The sequence below is a fragment of the Cryptotermes secundus genome, unplaced genomic scaffold (assembly GCF_002891405.2).
Source record: "Cryptotermes secundus unplaced genomic scaffold, Csec_1.0 scaffold870, whole genome shotgun sequence".
Classification (NCBI taxonomy): Eukaryota; Metazoa; Arthropoda; class Insecta; order Blattodea; family Kalotermitidae; genus Cryptotermes; species Cryptotermes secundus.
Genome location: NW_019743163.1, coordinates 1,003,495 through 1,016,128, shown reverse-complemented (window position 1 = coordinate 1,016,128; position 12,634 = coordinate 1,003,495). Strand labels below are relative to the sequence as shown.

Genomic DNA, 12,634 nt, shown 5'->3' with positions numbered 1-12,634 from the left:
AAACGACTTGACATTCTTCAAATATGCTCCTGTCACATCATGTGATGTGGAACGAAGTTTTTCCAAATATAAAACTATCCTTAGTGATAATCGGCGATCTTTCAAATTTGAAAATTTGAAAATGCATGTAGTTATAAATTGCAACTGTAACAGTGAAAACTGAGACGTGAATAACTCAGTGAAAATTGAGACGTGAATAGCTTGTGTTCTTTTAAATGGTGTTTTTAGATAACAGAGTTAAGTTAGTGTTCATACCATGTGCACCAGTGTTTGTCTAAAATGTGAACACAAATATCAGTATTAAAAGAAAACAATGAATGGTTTAATCCAGTACGAAATGTCGAAATTCCATCAGTTTTCTTTCCTTCAGAGACATAATAGGGCTAATCTGGTAAGTAGGACCTACTATCATATATTCATCATCTTTATTCTTAAACTCTAGTAAAAGTTGTAATTAAAATTGTGAAATGTTATGTCCCATTTAATATTTAAGGTCATATTTTACACTTTTTAGGTCATATTTGACATAATTTTGGGTCATAAGTGCATGCATATATTTATAGTTTTTAGGTCATAAAAATCCGGGCCCTACGGATTACTAATATCATTCTATGGAATATCCTATACCCCTTGACAGTTGGAGTACCTCTCTGAAATGGCGCAATTTTTAAAATCCGTGACCAATGTATGGAATTTATTTACGGTCTACTTAACAATGCTGTAAGTAACTCAAGACTATTTATCGTTTGAACGTAATTTATGTAAAAGCAATGCAATTCTCAAGTAAGTCATTCAGTTTATCTGATTGGTGCTAAATCACTAGAGTATGAGTAGCATTATATCTGATTCAACAAAACCCCGTAAGTTTATACATGCTGCACATTTCTAACCAAAATTCTGTTCCCAGAAGAACACATCACAAAGTCAAAATTCTGCAATATTGAATGCTGTACATGCCTTCTAGAGCTCAGAGATGTAGAGCAGAGAACAGGCCTCTCAATGATTCAAGTTTGCACATGCTGATTTTTTAATGTCATTTCATTATCTTTTTTTGTACCATAAAAACCCTAAATCTTTTTCATATTCCTATCATACCACTTTTTTCAGTTCATGTTTCGGGTTTCATCAGCGATTTTCAGGGACAAAAAATACCACAAATGACAGGGTTTAAGAAAGACTACTCTAGAGCAATGCTATTCAGAGTTGTTTTTACTTGGTGTACCGACCTCACATTCTTTATAGAGCTGCAAAACTAATCTTAGTACAGACTCCACCCACCTTAACCTTTTTGTTTTAACAACTAAAAGCGAGAATGTTAGCTGGTCTCTTCCTGGAAATTCATCAAACACTCTTAATTACATTATATTGTATCTGTTATTCCAAGAATTCTGTAAGGTGTGCCTTTAATATGGAGGCAAGGTGTTCCATCAAAACTCGGGTAATGAACTACCAGTCTACATGGCATCACATCCTAGAAGCTAGTAATCTTCACAGTCTTTCAGGAAGGAAATTAAATTCACTATGCTCAATAAATATTGAAAAGAAACAAGTTTATTACAAATACAATAATATTTCTGAACCTTTGAGGTATAACTCTTCTCCAAGTTGTACATAATAATTAACTCTGGGAAATTACAGCAGTACAGATACCTTCTAAATATCCTTATATTACTACCGCAAAATTTCAATAATCTTTATCCCTGAATAAATTAACATATTTCTTATCATTTCTATCCAATAGAAATGCTTGATACATTAATGTAAAACCAGGATATAGTGATATTTTTTCAGAAGTTCTAAGGCACTAAAAAATTTCATACAATACATTACTTCAACAAATGAAAGATTTTACTTCCTCATAAAAGATTAATTTATGATAATAGTTATTTTATTGTTATGACCTCACACAAAAGCATATTTTATGTCTGTCTGTAAACACAAAGTAACACGAAATCTTATTATCATATTTGCTATTTTAGAATAAGAGATTCTTTGTGATTGTAATACATTTGACCCTGAGCTGCTACATGTTACTATTTCTAACTCTGTGAATGCACAAGGAACTTGCGTACATCTGTATTTAAAATTCACCAACATAACTATACAAAAGAAAGCAGTAAGTTACCATATCATAGATTCCAAAAATTAACATGGTCCTAACCAGCAATATTAAGTTTAAAATAATTGCAGTTCAAATTAACAACTACACATTCAAATTTTTAAAATGAAAATATTTATGAAAGTGCAATAAAACCTAAAAATAAAAATAATTTTGATAATTATAGGTCTTCACCATTAAGAGGCATTTATGATCAAGTTTGGTGTGATGGTTTTGGAAGTTTGGTTGCAATAAGGCTTTGTAGTCTCCAATATATATGCTGCAAGATGACTTACACTGAGCAGAAAATCATCAATCGTAGGGCTCAGAAAATCTTGGATGCCAAGACACCTTCACCAGAAATTTTAATTATGGCACCTATGATTATATAGTATGTAGCACATTTCACAAAAGTATGGATTGCATAACATTTACCTGTACAGACATATCAGAACTGCTATTAGTGAACAGGTTTCACTAAGTTTATGTAGGTTTATAACATTTTGACAGTACTGAAAATTTATGCAACTGGTCAGAAATGTGTTCACCCATGTGCTTATTATCTGTTTTGTGTAAAAATAGTTATGAAACTCCATTTGAATTTTAAGTGTAAAAAATGTACATCTTCTGACCATGTGTTTTCTGTTATTTGATATGAATTCTGGTGCAATCAATGCAACATATTCCTTCAAGCGTAATAATGCTGCAGGCATTGTCTCTTGGCTCTAATTCATAACAAGGAAGCATAAAAAACAGTGGTCTGACTCTCCTGTTGAAGCAATAGCTGAACAGTTCAAGACCAAATGGGTTTCAACTGATGGTCATTCATTTTGTCCCTGTTTGATTTGCACTTAAAATTTAAAAGAGAAATATGTTAGGTATAAATTATTTGTGTATTTAATTATAATTTATTGCAAATAAAAACCTTCAAATATTAGTTATAGACATAAATATTACTATTCATTTGATGTCACTGATGGTTCAAGGGACAGAAATTCCAGCACTGAAGACTGAAGAATCATGACATTTTCTAAATCATATCATTCAATCAGCAGTTCCGAATGTTACACCGCTTGTTATGAAAATTAACCACAACAATTTGTTAACAAGTAAAGCTAGCACTTACATGTGAAATAAAAAGGCAGCAAATCATCGTTTTATATCTCCAGTAGAAATGAGAGAAGGAAATAGCCTTTGGTTCCAAATTTCCGTTTCATAGCTCAATCAAGCAACATTAATGTTTTCTTATCAGCCGGGATCTGGGTCTGCCAAAATCAGAAGTGCTGAAGAATAGCACTGCTAACTTCAAATTTCATTTCCAGGAAAGTATCATATCTATACATTAACAACTGATTCACCAACAGGAGTAAGGCTGGAAATAACGTGACCCTCTGCCAAGACTCCTCCCAGAACTAACACAAAATTGACAACGAAACCAGCAACACAACTAGTGCAATGTTATTATCTGAGATCTTCTCCTCTGCCACACCAACTTAAAAGGAGGTTATGAACATTGCAAAAAGGAAGAGGTTGGCATACAAACACAGCACACAAAAGTAATTATGAAGTAAACACTGGCACTCTTATTTAATTATGGGATGAACACAGGCTGGTAGTATGAACCTGACTTCTGCCAAGGAACACAACTGAAAAAATCGAAATTTTCAAAAACTGAAATTGCCAAAATTATGTGAGGTATACCAAATATATCTCAGGCAGGAGACTGGGCTCTTAATTTGAAATAAGGACCATTCTACCAAATGCAGGGCAAATGAAAATGAATGAAACATGACACTAACTACACCCTAGCACCAGTATGATTCATTGTAAGGTCTAATGGCTTATCCTGATATTCAGTGACTTCTGGGGGAACATCTAATTGGCTGTATTTAGTCACATCAATACCCAAACCAGAATTTGACACTGGAGAATGGTTTATGGCTCCAGTCATTCGCTGTCCACAAGTGGGTGGCTGTAACAATGGATGATTCCATAGTGAGAGTCCAGAAGCCCAAGGTAATGACTGTGACAGTACCGCCAAGTCAGCTGTGATCCAAGAATGAAAGAGATTGTAATGAACATCATGTCCTTTCCATAAGAGATGTGACCCAGCATGTGGAGGCACTGAATCTCTTTCGCTTCCTACACAGCATGACTTTGAGCACGGAAGTGGTGATCTTGTATCGACACGTGAAGAGCAACACTCTTCATTTGCACAAATTTTGGCTTCCTGATCTTCGCAACCTCTTTTCAAGACATCGCCAGAATCCCTCTTCAGAAGTTTTGGCACATTCACTACAGAAATATTAACTGGAGATGCAGACGTTGTTCTTTTGTCACCACAGTGAAGAACTTCATCTTCACAACTCAGTTTTATTTGGTTGTTTCCTGGCCTGCAAACTACCTCATCATTATCTGAAGGAGCTCCTTCATGTGAAAAGTGACGATATGTCTTGACATGTTTGCGTAGAGAGCTTGGGTCAGTGTATCGTTTTGGACAGCCTGGTACCTTGCAGACGTAAGGCTTGTCAACCGAGTGAGTACGAGTGTGCTTGAATCGATCGCTAGAGTTGGAATAGGCCTTTCCACAGCCAGGGATTGGACATATGTATGGCCTCTCACCTGCAACATTTCAACTTCAAGTGTTAGCAAACAGCAAACAGACATTATGTGATAAGCTCAAACTCAGATTCCTTGTAACATCCTATTTCTCTACACCATAAAACCATAATCCTTATGACATTATGAGTGCATATGTCTTGGTTACAGCAAGTGCTAACTGTACTAGTAGGTGGATCTTCCAACAATATCTGTCTGTCATCATCTTTCATCATTTTCATGAAAAATGCCTGTTTAGAAGAACTGCTTGTAATTTCAATTTTGTGTTTTTTTTTTTCAATATTAGGTATTATGAGTGGATTGTAAGTACATAAAATGAAGCCCTTAACATTCATAACCATCACTATAAAATAAATAAATTGTTCACATTAGCCAAATTAGCCTCACATGCAACATAATATTATGGTTTATTCTGGGGAACTGTTCACATCACATAAGCTATTAAGCCTTAAATAATATCTAGAAGAACCAGGTTAGTGTTTTCATGTAAGAATGTATACCTTCTTGTTTCACTAAAAATTTTTGAAGTTCTGTTAAAATTCACACAATAATTTTTAAAATAACATAGATTGTCCTAAATAATAAATATGTGTTATTATTAAAAATCATAGACTTTTAACATAATTTTAAAGTTTCAAATAACTAAGAATGTATATATTTTAATATGATGACACATAATCTGGTTCTGCTACATGATTATAACATAAAGTTTTATAACAGCTTCCACAACATGAATAACCAATATGAATGCACTGTAATACACATAATTTGAAAGATGTGGCGCTAATCTGATTAATATAAAAATTTCTCAGTTGCATTGTAATGGTAAACAATATATGAAATTATATAACAATATAATGGAATGGCTCCCAGTGTCAAATGACCCTTTCATGTTGAGTCCATCCAAGTGCTACGTCACAGGCAGAATACGAGCTGAACGTGTGACATAGGGAAAGAGGACTAGTGGACCCCAAGATTGGATGACCATACTTTTGGCAACAATAATGGGACAGGACAGACTTGCACCCCTACAACGACAGATTTCAGTATCACTTGAATCCACAGTTCAGTTCAGTTCAGTTGTACAAAGTGTTGCATTAAACCAAGTGGTAAAGAAACAATGTCCATATATAGCTAACAGAAATAAATGATTCTTTTTAATTAAAATAAATTCCAAGGAATCCAACCAAAAATAAAACAAAACAGCAGTATGTCTTAAAAACGATGTAAATAGTTACAGTACTGTCACTTTGAATAAATACAGAACAAAAGATTATTCTGGGGCAAACTGGCAGAAGAAAGATGACTCAACTGCAAAACAGGTCTTCACCATTCAAAACAGGACATGTGATCACAGTACATAAAGAGGAAATTAAGATATAGAGGAAAAAATAAAGTTTCCCTATAAAGAATGAAACTCCAGACCACAGACTGTACTGCTAATTATAAACATGCATAATAATTTACAGTGCCAAAGGCCCAAGTAATTTGTGATGCCACATACCTGTATGAGAGCGTGCATGTATCTTGAGGTTCTCAGCTCGACTAAAGCTCTTGTCGCACTTGAAACAGTGGTGCGGCTTCTCGTTAGTGTGCGTCCTCACATGAACCAGCATTTTATACCTGGTGAATGCAACCAATGAGTTGTACCATAAAACTGATCAGTTGCTTACAGACTACATGACATTTTCTGGTCATCTGAAAGTCCCTGGTCGCCATTTGCAGAAATCATATCCTATAAAAACTGTCATTAATCTTTTCAGATCCAAGATTCAACCTACAATTTGCAAACAATATTTAAGTCCAATGTTGAACTGAAAATTTTTTTAAATTTTTACAGGTCATCTGAAGGACTCAGCCTGTCATCTGCAGGAATTATGTTGGTTCTGACAATGCCTACAATCTTGAAATGTCATAAAAAGTTAATGAAACTTCACCTTGTTATTTACATTTTGTTCAATTAATTCCACATGTTTAACTCAGCTTGACATAACTAAATCTAGGCACCAATAACAGACTGAGACTGACAGTTTTTAAATTCAAACAAAATGAACTGGACTTCTTGGAGTAGCACATGACAGAAATTATATGAAACCTCAAAGAACAAAGTTGCCAATCATTTCAATAATATTTCATGTTAAAATATACATTAAAATTGCAGGCAGCCTGTCTGAACATCTTTTGTCACATTCATTATTAAGTAACGCTTATTTTAGTCTCACACTGAAGTTAGTGAGAAAATTTTCATTAAAGGCCCTTATTTCTTTAGACTTTATTTTATTTTCAAAATGCCATGACTCCATAAACTGTCCAAATTGTGCCCTTGTTAATAGGCCTTTTTACTCAAAATTATTTTATTAATCTACCTACAAAGTTTTATAGACTCCTGAACAATCCTGTGAGGATGTGTGTGTTTTCACACCCACGCAAGCACCTGCTGAGAATTCAATTGGATATCATTTGTGATATAAATTTTCATATTTTAACTTTCCCATGTACTACTGTACATATCCATGTCAAAATATTATGAATTCTCACAAAAGAGAGAGGAAAAAACTGAAACAAAATACTGCTCACTAATTCATGACCCACTACATAACTTACATTCACGTAACACATAAGTTGCTATTGCAACCTAAAATTGCATAATTTCAGAGCTTTCACCCCACTCTTTCATTATATATACATATATTGCTCTCTGAGTCTTCCATATCTCTTTTCCGTATTTTAATTTAGTGATATACCACTAACACCATGCTGCTTTTGTAATCTTGGCACTGATAATAATACATTTTACTTATCAGACCCAAGTGAACTCCCCAGCTGGAGGAAAAGAAGGCTTGATTTTGCGATGCTTCTTCTCGCTTGCCTTCTACTTGAAACCGAGCTGGGTCACAGATGATGCAGCGTCACTCACCTGGCATTGAATCCCCTGTCTCCTCGGCTACATCCCTCCCAGCCACAATAGAAGAGCCCTCCTTGTCCAGAAGTTGCATGAACCTGAGTTACGTGTGAAGCCAGTAACTCCAAGTGACCAAACCAATGTCCACAGCCAACCCATCTGCACAGAAAATATAATGAATTAGGTATGCTTACTGACATTCACTGATTACTTAATCCTTTGGTGCATGTGTGTAATTAGTGATTTTAGGCAAACTGTTTACTGTCATGTGTGTGCGTCTGTGCGCATGTGTTTTAGTGACACCACAGAATGGAATCGCATAAACGGTGGGGATAATGGTGTCCAGTTTTTCCCCCTCTCTGCCTGATACAAAGGATGTGATAATGTGCTGCCTGACCAGAGCTATTTCTCACTTCAGGTGGCGCACAGAGGTTAGTATGGAGCAAAGGTGAAATGATAATTGGCAGGGGAAAATTGAAGAAACTCTAAAGGAAGAATTCTGCTATTGTGCCATTGCTTTATTGTGAAGTTCACAAGAAATGTCTGGCTGTGAACCTGAGGCTCTGAGGTAAGAAACTGGCGCCTAAACGCCTGAAATATGGCATCACACACAGCTCCTCCTAGTGGCGATAATTTTATACTCGTTTTCGGTGCTCGATTTGTATGTTTCAACTAATGTGACACCTGCTGAGAATTTCATGCAAGAACTCCATCATTTTTATACAAGCAGCTTTCATATTATTAACTTCCTTGGCTTCCTCCCAGTTTTTCCAATCTTACATATTACCGAATGATAAGTAGATGTCAATGTTTAACGCCATCTCCTACGAGTAGCATGCATATATAATCAAGAGTAAACCCCTCTTTAAAATAGCATAAAACACTTAATATATCCATACTAAAATATTATAAGTACTCACACAATAGACACGATACTTTCATGCAATATGTAAACGTTCGACAGTTTGTTGCTGCAGTAGTCTGTAATTTTGCAATTATAATGATAAATATCATCTTTAAAAAAAATGTCTATGTACTCATATATATAGACGTACGTGGTTAAAGATATATTTTAACTTTTTTTTTTACCTCATCACGCGTGACTTGGCATTTGATAAGAGAATTGCTCTGCGTAAAACGGGCAGGCGAAGCTTCTCACATCATTACACAACAGTCAACGATACATAACCCCCCGTGGAGAATGTAGACAGCATTTGCGCGTGCGCAAAGGGTCAATTCTTGGGTCCAAAGTCATGTCCGACCTCATCGTCCTTCTTATCTCCTGAGTTCTGTATATGCGCTACTGAATCCAGTTATAACTGGCGCACACACGATATCCACAACTGTCTCATGCCACTTAACAGCCACAAATATGGACAACATTCTAGACAAATCTAAGGCAGGTTTTCAAAGGAGAAAATTACCCACACAGGAAGACGCGCACTTCGAACTTGTATTCCGGAAATGCCTGCTTCGAATCTCGGATGGGACGCCAATTATCCTCCTTCAGGTTTTATTAATTTTTCCCAGTCACCCCAGGCACCTTAAATCAGGCCACGACCATTTCCTTGCGCATCCTTCCAAATGATTATTCACTACCCACCGCAGCATTCGGCTCTACATAATCCGAGCTACTTACAGCATCGTTAAACAATCATATATTAATGAACGAATAAATAAACAGGAAAGGATGACAGTTGTCTGTGTCCCTTATTTAAACGAAGTGCCTGATGTTATAAAATGTTTGAAATAATATATTGTAGTAGTAGTAGTAGTAGTAGTAGTAGTAGTAGTAGTAGTAGTAGTAGTAGGAGAGTAGGAGGAGGAGGAGCACGCGGTAGCATAGTTCGTTGAGGCACTATGCCACAAGCCTGAAGGTCACGGGTTCGATTCCCGATGAGATAATTGGATTTTTCAATTGACCTAATCCTTCCAGCCGCACTATGGCCCTGAGGTCAACTCAGCCTCTAACAGAAATGAGTACCAGGAATCTTCCTGAGGGTAAAGGACGCCCGGTCAGCATGTAAGGCTGACAAACTCACCGCCATCTGTGAGCCGATTGTCTATAGAAAATGTGGGAGCCTCGACATCTCACAACCCTATGGGCCTTCACGGCCTGTTACAGGGATAGCTTTACCTCATATTAATAGTGGCAGTAGTTCATTGTGTCGTGTTATAAGAAACCCGGTCCGTAGGAAGGGGTGTAGTGGTTAGAAATTTTCATTCGTATGCGATGGTCCCGTGTTCGAATATCAGATCGCAGACGAGGTGTCTTGTCGTTTTCCGGCCAAAATTGTGTATACATTTCTCAGTTACCCAATGTGAGTTAATATCCCGATAATCTCATCCTTCTGGCTTTAATTACTTTTTTTTATGTATGTATAGAAGGATTTTACTTTATAAACAAATGTGACTCCATCGAAGCGTTTCAAGCATCTTGCCACTTTCTGTAAATTACAGAGTTATGCTGTTGCGTCGTTAAGTTAAACTCCGTACATTGCGTAGCAAGTCTGCTGTTTGCTGAGTCTGTAACCCACTCACTCACCTGCACTTGATGGCGGTTCCTACGTCTGGAGAGCCCTCGCCTGCTGAGAGCGCCATGCCGGCAAAACCATTGCCCACGTCCAGACTGGAGTTGCTGCCCTCGCTGTCACTCTGCGGGGGCAAAAAACGATTACAGTTTTCATAAAACGATGTGTGAAGGGGACGCACATTCACATTTCTGGTTCCTTTGTCAATCGTTTAAAAATATTGACCATTAGCCCACTCGATTCATCTTGTGTTTTCTCAGACATAACCCTTTTCTAACGAATAAACCTTGTGACCTAAAAACTACTGTGGCTAAAATCCAAATCTACATTTTCTCAAATACAAGCTGGGCCTCCACGGCCTGCTATCCCTGTAGCAGGCCATGGAGACCCATAGGGTTGTGAGACGTAGAGGCTCCCACATTTTCTCGACAATCGCCTCACAGATGGCGGTGAAGTTGTCAGCCTCACGCGTTGGCCGCCCTTTATCCCCCAGGAAGACTCCTGGTACTCGTTTCTCTCAGAGACTGTGTCGACTTCCAGGGTCACAGTGCGGCTAGAAGGATTGGGTCAATTGAAAAATCCAATGACCTCACTGGGGATCTAACCCGGTACCTTCCGACTTGTAGCATAGTGCTATTAAGTCCATGAAGCTCACCCCTTGATAACCTACTAGTCACCCAGTCGATCAGGATATCCCCCCCCTCTTAGCACGGAACCCAAAAGTCCATTACCGTGTTCACAAGAGTCCTGCCGCTGGATCCTTTGCTGGTTCAGCCGACAGCACCCCACATTTTCGCACAAACGCCTAAGTCTACTAAGTTCTTCCTTCCCTTCAGCTTTTCATAATAATTTTCTGCATAGATATTTGTCTTTCACATGCGTACTACGTGTTCCACCCATCTCACCCTCCTTATTTTATCGTTTTAATAATATTTGGTGAAAAGTACCAATCATCATATCGAAAATATTCGTGTTAAGAGCGTCCCTTGCTACTACATTATGCAAGACACAGCCTCCAGACATGGCGAGTACCATATAAGCGCCATGGAGAGCCGAAAATGGGTGCTACTCAGTTTCAGCATTTAGTAGGGTTAAAGAACTCTTCACCATAGATGTTCTCTGTTATGAACCTTTATTAATCGCCTCAGAATTGGATGGGGTCTTTGGTCCAGGATCTCCTTAGCACCGTTGAACATTCAAGTGTTTGTTATTGTTAGTTTCCTGATCCATGAGAGAAGAATGGACTCATATTTACGGGACACCCTGTGGAGGGTTGGCTGCATACCTGTCCAGCTGCTCTCAGTTCCTCGGCAATCTCACCCATTGCGTTGCTATGATCTGGGAGTCGGTAAGGACACCAGAGGCCCCCTCTTCCAGCCGAACCTGCAAACAAGTAAACACTTCCGTCACACGAATCATATCTCGGGCAAGGGGCGGTGGGGAGATGTATGTATAATTAAAAGCACGAAACCTTCAGGCTCGTAACTGACCCTGTCGGTCACAATGCCTGTTGCACTGTGTTCAAGTTACCACATTGGAGATCGTGAACCGCTAGGATCCAGCTGGCATTCGTCTGCAGATACTAAGGAATATCATTGAAATACGTTAGGATACTCGGAAAACCGACAGAAATTTGGACCTGATAAGCTCTGCCTCATCAGCTTCTGGGAACATATCATTATTTCATCAGCTTCTCTTGAAAATGTGCATAATGGCTCAATTTTTGTGTGTTCCGATACGATTCACGGTTCTCAAAGGCAATGAAGTGGAGGATGTTGCCTTCAGTGTTTGTTTAGAATTAATATTATGTAAGATTTGAGGTTCTGACACCGGCGGTTATGAACAGCCTTATCTTCTGGATGTAGTCCCGTGTGGTTTGTTGAAATGAGCTTGCTGTCTGCTACATACTAGTTCTTGCTTGACCTACTCTTCAAGCCTGAATATGCAGGGAATATGTTCCTCCGTAACGTCGGTTAATTTTCAACGGATTACACAGCATTATATCCCAGATAATATTGTGGCAAAAATGGAGTAACTGTTGGAAAATGTGTTTTCTGTGCGGTCCGTGCTGAGGTTATATGAAGAGGACCAGCTGCCATTTGTACCAGAAATCGGTAACCAGCGAAAACAGATTCAGGCACTAGGACACTACGATCCCACTGGTGATAAACATCTGCGTCCCTTATCCCTGCTTGCAAGATAATCAGCTCTAAGATCTCTTTACAGGTAACCGGATGATTGCAACTCCCTAAATGCCCAGTACGCCCGCGGCCACATCGACCAATCACCACACCTATGCTGGACAAGAAAAGTAGATGTGATTAAAAAAAAAATTGTAATTATAAAATCTTGTCATTGGACGAGCAACAACCCTTTGCCCCTTCACAACAGTGATTTAAATTTATCAACTTGAACAGTTAAAACCCTTTACAAATGTGATACACAAATGTTTGCTGCTCATCCAAAGTATGCAAAAAAAAACTG

General features: G+C 37.9%; 1 protein-coding gene across 4 annotated transcripts in view; it reads right to left on the bottom strand.

Annotated features, from left to right (window-relative positions):
- Window positions 1-1,533: 1,533 nt before the first annotated feature.
- The window catches only part of LOC111873976 (zinc finger protein 717), a 32,493-nt gene continuing 21,392 nt past the window's right edge, over window positions 1,534-12,634 (bottom strand). For 3 of the 4 annotated variants that reach the window (XM_023869096.2, XM_023869097.2, XM_023869095.2), the window contains exons 2-6: window positions 11,436-11,533; window positions 10,165-10,274; window positions 7,635-7,778; window positions 6,222-6,340; window positions 1,534-4,720 (exon numbers count right to left, since the gene is read on the bottom strand). In XM_023869096.2, coding sequence (XP_023724864.1) covers window positions 3,897-4,720; window positions 6,222-6,340; window positions 7,635-7,778; window positions 10,165-10,274; window positions 11,436-11,474 — 1,236 coding nt within the window. In that variant the 5' untranslated portion in view covers window positions 11,475-11,533 and the 3' untranslated portion in view covers window positions 1,534-3,896. Of the gene's footprint in view, window positions 4,721-6,221; window positions 6,341-7,634; window positions 7,779-8,708; window positions 8,773-10,164; window positions 10,275-11,435; window positions 11,534-12,634 lie in introns of those variants that run through there. The other variant, XM_023869098.1, reaches the window with a different exon arrangement.